Source organism: Halyomorpha halys, unplaced genomic scaffold, assembly GCF_000696795.3.
Source record: "Halyomorpha halys isolate HHAL.00 unplaced genomic scaffold, Hhal_1.1 Scaffold261.1, whole genome shotgun sequence".
Taxonomy (NCBI): Eukaryota; Metazoa; Arthropoda; class Insecta; order Hemiptera; family Pentatomidae; genus Halyomorpha; species Halyomorpha halys.
In genome coordinates this window covers 1,119,530-1,126,481 of record NW_027116513.1, presented here as the reverse complement: position 1 = coordinate 1,126,481, position 6,952 = coordinate 1,119,530, and the positions used below count along the sequence as shown (strand labels likewise).

At 30.5% G+C, this 6,952-nt stretch overlaps 1 protein-coding gene across 1 annotated transcript in view; it reads left to right on the top strand.

Moving 5' to 3' along the window:
- The window catches only part of LOC106680444 (carboxylic ester hydrolase), a 12,022-nt gene extending 9,523 nt beyond the window's left edge, over positions 1-2,499 (top strand). Inside the window, exons 8-10 of the mRNA XM_014420165.2 lie at positions 733-865; positions 982-1,114; positions 2,129-2,499. Of these exons, the coding sequence (XP_014275651.1) occupies positions 733-865; positions 982-1,114; positions 2,129-2,360 (498 nt within the window). The 3' untranslated portion in view covers positions 2,361-2,499. The remainder of the gene's footprint in view (positions 1-732; positions 866-981; positions 1,115-2,128) is intronic.
- Positions 2,500-6,952: the final 4,453 nt, after the last annotated feature.

Genomic DNA, 6,952 nt, shown 5'->3' with positions numbered 1-6,952 from the left:
AAAAAAAAAAAAAAAAAAAATCCCATTCACTACAAGAAATATGTATACATTACGATAATCAGACCAATTTGGAGATATGGAATTGAGCTCTGGGGCTCTACCAAGCCATCAAATTCCTCCCGCATCCAATCCTTGCAATCCAAAATCCTACTTAAAATCCTTGATGCTCCTTATTACGTTACAAATAAACTCATCAACAAAGACCTTAACATCCAATTCGTTGCTGATTTGCGTCTATCTATTCATTCCAAACTCCTTACCAATCCTAATCCATTAATTCTTAATCTCTCATCCTTAACAATCTCTGATAATCCTCCGAAACAAGATGGCCACGGGACCTTCTAATTTAAATTAATGCTTGAAGTATTACCAATGGGTGGTACCTTCCCGAAATTTTCAAGTGTAAATGAAATATAAAACATATTTACTTATTGTATTTATTATTTGTAAATCACATTAAATAAATTTAAAAAAAATTAAATTAAAATACTGCTTACTAAAAATTCAAAATATTGCAATAAAACTCCAAAGATTGCTGAGCGTAACAGCTTTAAAAATATCGAAGTTTTCCATAATTTGTTATGTATAATTTTTTTTTAAATTTAAATTATAAATGATCTGATCTTGTATCCAGCTTGTTTTATGACATTAAATGGTCCAAAGAAAACTAAGTTATACTGTTTGCAAGCATTTTTATTACTAAATTGTTATAATTTCTAAAATCTCTTCTAGTTTATGACGGAATACCTATTTTTGGAACCGGCTTTGAAGGGCTTAAGCAGACATCCAGGACCAACTTATTTTTTCAAGTTCAACTACACCCAAGGACCTCCCCTGTTGCCCATTGGCCATCTTGATAAACCAGGTATTTATAAAATTAAAAATTCTTTTAGGTAGTCACTTATTTATGCTACTTTTTTTTAATTTTTAATATTATTTCTATTAAAAAGAATATAATATTGTCCTATAATTCTTCTTCAGCGGCCCCACATGCATCGGAGCTGCCATACTTTTATGATCTGCCTTACAATACTTCAAAAGACTGGCCTAAACCTGAAGATGTTAAGTTATCAAAGCTGTTAGTAAAGATGTTGGCAAACTTTGCGAAGGATCAGTAAGTACTTTATGTCTTTTTTATTTATCAATTACGTCAAATGGCTTAGACGAGAACAAGTAAACAATAATTTGTCCACACGCAATTTCACAATTAACTAACTCTCTCTCCCTCCCCATTCGCCCAACTTCATCAACAAAGAACTTCGAGATATTTTTTGATTATCAATATCTGATAGTTATAAACTCCTTAATTATATACGAATATTTTTATACTCCTCCTTATGTAGACTAAATACGCCAGCTCAACCACAGATCTTTAGCTGCAATTGTGGTAATCCCATATACTCAATTTGTAGTCAGTTGCCAATTTTGAGTCATTATATCAACATACGCTGTTCTACTTTTTGCACAAATTTGAGAATCATGAATATCATGATCTTATGATGTATAATTATACATTTCTTTGTGTATATGCCAAATGAAATTAGCGAAAAAATTGTATATCTTAATCCATGACAATGAACATAAAATTTAATTAAATAGTAATTACAATTTATAAATATTTAAAAACCAAAGCGTAAAATAATAATGTTTACATAAACGTTTAATTTTAATTAAATACAATAATTGATGACAAATTAAAAATTTTGTTCGGTTAATATACGTATGTTGTGGGAGTGGGTTGATCAGTGGTAAGGCACTGTGCTACTAACTCCAAGGACCCAGGTTCGAAGTCCGGCTGTGGTAGGTTATTATTTCCTGTTCCTATGTAGTCGTGAGTTAGCCCTGTGGGTTCTGGAGGCTCATAAAGGGGATTGCCCTTAGTTGGAAAAATAACCGCTGACCGTTCATAATTTTAATCAATATACGTTCTCAAATCTAGCAAAAAAGAAGCAGTGCCGAGTTAGGTAGTAGAAAATAAAAAAAAGAACAACTTTTTTTAATTTTAAATAAACATAATTTGGCAAGATTGTATGAAAAAATATTCAAAATTTAAAATTATAGCTCCTTAACTCATTGAAATTTTAAATAGTTATTTCTATTTAAAAAAAAATATTTTCATATTTTTCAGAGCACCAAGCAGCCAAGATACAATGCAATGGCCTCAGTTCCAAGGACAAAATTTCTTAGATATACAAGACTCTGGAGTTAGTATAGGAAAATATACCCAGTATCAAGAGATACTTGATTTCTGGAAAAGTATCCTCCCAAATCAGCCTTCTAAATCATCAACTAACCATTCTCCATTTTCTTTCATTACATTTTTATCCATTTTTACCACTTACAGATTGTTATTTTTTTAAGAAACAGGGATTATGAGAATCTGTTTTTAAGTTAAAATGAAATTAATGTATTGAAATAAAATTATATAACCGTGATGTTTGTAACGTAAATCTAATTAATGATTTTAAATTGTAATTTGTAATAAACTATTTATTTTTATTTTTTGTATGTACGATAATACACTTCTCTCGCCTAAGTTCAATTTTCAATTCTGTGAGTCAGTCCCCTATGTTGCCGATTTGGTCAGAACCAGATACCAATCCTTCCATAATAAACTTCCCAACCACCCAAATCCACATTGTTTCTAACCTGACTTCACTACCTAACAATCCTATGCGCCTGAAAAGAAGATGGCCTCGAGATCTTCTCCTTTAGAAGTGTTTTTGGAGTTCTATCAATGGGTAGATTCTCCACATGTTTGTATCATGTCATAATATCACTTACAGCAAATTTACTTGATGTGTATATATGTATACAGTTGTAAATAACAATAAATAATTCATAAAAAAAAAAAAATCCAAGTGAAGTATCTTCTACCACTTCTTCTTCAGCTTCCTTGATTAATTGGAGGTACATTCTTATCAGAAGAATTTAGAGTTAATTTAAATCTATACTATAAATAGTGATCTGTTTTCAACACTATGTTTATGTAGTGTTTGTCTGGAAAGCTTTTTGTTTGATTGGCCTTGTTCGTTACCTCTTAGATAACTACCCCTCTTCTAGTTCTAACAACCACTCCTTAGATTCTATATACATAACACAAGTATGTTTGGGAAATGATCATCGAATAGAGTTGTCTGAGGTCACTGTATTTACAAGTTGTATTATAATAATATTCTTTATTTATTCTGAGATCGATCCCTTTAGAATAATATAAAGGCGTCAGAATAAGGCTTTAGAGCCTTAGAGTGAAATACAAAATAAGAATGGAATAAATAAAAATATAATAAAATATTAAAATCAACAAGAATAATGAACAGAATATATAAAATATGAATATAAAAAATAAAAAGTAAAACCATATGTCATTTCATAAAACATAAAATGACAAACACTTCTGATAATAAATATCCAAAACAAAAATGAAAAAAATCAAATATAATTAAACTAAAAATTATAAATGGAAAGATGCAGTTTCTGGTAATATACATATTTACAAGAATAACGAAAATCTGAAACATTAAGTATTGAAAATATATAAAGTTTGTTTGAAACTTTCAATTGTTATTCTTTCGGAATTGGGTGGACAGAAAGTGGTTGAAGGTACGGGATTTGAAGATCGGAAGGGTATTACAATTACGAATGAAGGAGGGAATAGAAGTGGGTTGAGAAATGGATGAGGAAATATCTACCAAAGGCTGCGGTTCGATGGGCAGTTGCATATAAGTCAGAAGGCCACTGCAGCTGACATCCCATTATGACGGTGGCACGTATAGTTTCAAAGAACCAAAAATGTGTATAATCGTGCAATAAAACTCTAAATTTTTGAAAACAACAAATCCTGCAATAATCAACTTTATTGTTTAATTTATAATATTAATACGTAGAAAGTTTTCTAACCTACTTTGAATCAAATTAAGCTTGCTAAATATTCTCTAAATTTATGCAAACATACATAAAAAACGAAACTACTCCGATTACAAAACCTAAACTTTTGTCTTTTATTTTAGAGCTATGAGAAAGTTCTGTATTAAATGATTTCATATCCCAATTATGAAGTCTAGAATTCAATTTTTTAACATCTAAAAACTATCTCAATTTAAAATTTTATGAAATATGCCAGGCATCATGTAGAAAGAAGTATTTAAAAATATTCTACTAAGCAAAATTTCCTGGGAATCCAAATTGAAAACAATATCACTGAGGGTTCCCTAAAAACAAGGTTATTCTAGAGAGACTATTTCTTAGCTACACGATGTCATTTGTTAATACTATTCCAAGAACATTTGTTATATATGTTTACTCGTTCATTTTATTTTTTTAGGTTTATATGTTAATGCATTGCTTTACCTCAAATTTGTCAATTTTAAACAATAAATTAAAAATAATAAAATGGAGAAATATTTTCATGTATACTTATATATTAGTTCAAACATTGAATTTTAGGCAACAAAAATCATAATTTAGCCCCACAATAGTAAAATTAGCAATTTTTTAAAAAAAATATCTTTATTGATATTTACAGCAGTATATTATATAATACATTCAGTAAATTTGATCTTAGTTAAAATGGAGTGTTACATGCGTGTAGAGAATCTACCCATTGCTAACACTCTAATGACATTTTAGGTCTCGTGTCTCAACTAATGTAAGGGGGTTTGAGGGGTTAGAGTGTTTATAATGGAAGGAGTGATATCTGGTTCGGGATAGATCGGTTACATAGGTAACATTAAGTTCTTTTTGGATGATTTTATTTGGGACAAAATAAGGAGCATTGAGGATTTTACAAAGGATTTTGGATTGTAAGGATTGGATACGAGAGGAATTCGAAGGTTTAGTGGAGCCCTAAAGCTAAACTCCATATGTCCAGATTGACCTTATTACAGTCATCATAGATCAATCTTTTGTAATGTGTTGGAAGTATAGACCGTTTGTCCAGTTCTGTAGAAGTCGAAATCGTCGTGCAGTTTCCTGTCTTTTCAGTCTGGTGTGAGGAATCCAGGTTAATCGTTTGTCCAGATGTAGACAGGGGTTAGAGTAACATTAATAAATGAAACTGAAGGGCAGTCGGTAGGTTAACTACGAAGGGTAATGGTGATTTGACGGGATTTGTTGGAATTTATTTTAATCCTCCAATTACGACACCATTTTTCGAGGGCTGTGATATGGGATTGGAGAGTTTGGGATACAATTAATGGGTTATTATTAACTGCTAGCATACATGTGTCATCGGCATACGTGGTGAGGATAGTGTTAGTTTTGGTTGGAATGTCAGCTGTATAGACGGTGTAGAGGATAGGACCAAGGGCTAGCAATTTTATGAGAAAAAACTAAAAATGTGAAAGATTTTAGAAAAACCCCGAAACGTTCGAAAATAAAATTAGCGTTGAATGTATTTTCCATAATTAGATTTTCCGTTGCTTTTTGGTGCTTAACAAGTTCTCCAGAACACTTAACTCTGGAATTGCCAAGGTCATATGTATTTAGAAGAAAGGTATTTTCAATGAAGGATTTTAAAAGAGAATCTAATTCCTGGATGATTTTAAATTCGTAATCGGATTTTCCTAACCGATGCGTCCTAAAGATAAATGTTCGCAATGTCGTAAACATTTAAAGAATAAAATCGTTAAAGAATTAAATTCCTTGTAAGATACCTGCTAAGGATACTCAAATGTTCGACATCATAATTGAGCTTCATTTCGAAATTACTAAAACTAGAAAAAAAAAAAAGGAATACCAATGAAGTCTTTGACACCCAGTAATTTTTACTGTTCCCTTTTGAATTCCTTTTCGTCAATAGCTGAGATCACATCTAAAATAAATCGAACGAACAGTTTTCATTAGTTGATAAGGTTAATGTACCACTTTGATAAAGTCAATGACATTCACAGACATCTAAACTAAAACCATTCAAAGAGAGACAAGACATGAACTTGCTTTTGAGTATTGTACTTCTGAGTATTGAGAAAGAGTACTTCAGACGAGTACATTTCTTTGGTCACGTAAGCACCTGTGTACTGCTAGTTGTTGACTTAACTTCGACTTATAGAGGTTTTCCAAGTTTTAACAAAGAAAATTAATTTAATAGAGGTTTCTTTTTCGGAATATATAACTTAAAGAGCTACCAATGATGGCCAACCCTATAGATAAATGAAAAGGAATCCAAAATAAGTTGTCAAGTAATTTGAGTATTATCATCCTTTAAAGTAATTGAGTTGTATCTAAAAATTGCATTTTCGTTCTTCGCTTCCTTGCATGTGACTATTCGACCCCTTAACATAAAAACAAATATTTAGTTTGTTTGATGCATTCCATAATATATTTGCTGAAGAATCATCACAACTACTGATAAACTTTTTAAAAAGAAAATTAAACTTAACATTGTCAAATGTTTATCGTTAGAAATAGATGTACTACAAGATAGCAAATTATCTTAAATACAGCATTGTTTCCAACAAATTATAAATGATTACGAATTACAAATGATTTACGGAATTACATACTGGTGGAACTATTGAACGTAAATAGCTCTACCAGGGCTTATATTTTAGCAAATTTACTTTAAATGATGATCTCTTAGATTTTATAGTATCGTTGTTAGTTGTAAAGATATAGAGCTCCGAATAAAAAATTAATTATTTTTAACGTTTTTATAATATATATAAGCCGCCATTTTTTTATTCTCCCTACCTATACTTGGCAGATTCATCACTTTTGACTATTAATGAAATATAGTTTTCATTAAAGTAATAAAAAATTGGGGTGAGATAACTGCCTTTTTTTCCTCTCGGCTCTTTTACATCTAAATTTTGATTAGTTTTTAAATTAAAATAAAACAGTTTTAAGTATATCGCAAGTGTAACTTGATTGAATGTGCGTAATAAATAAATGGAAGTTGATCCAGGTGCGGACAAGAAACATACGTACAAAGATAAGGATAAATAAAAAAAAG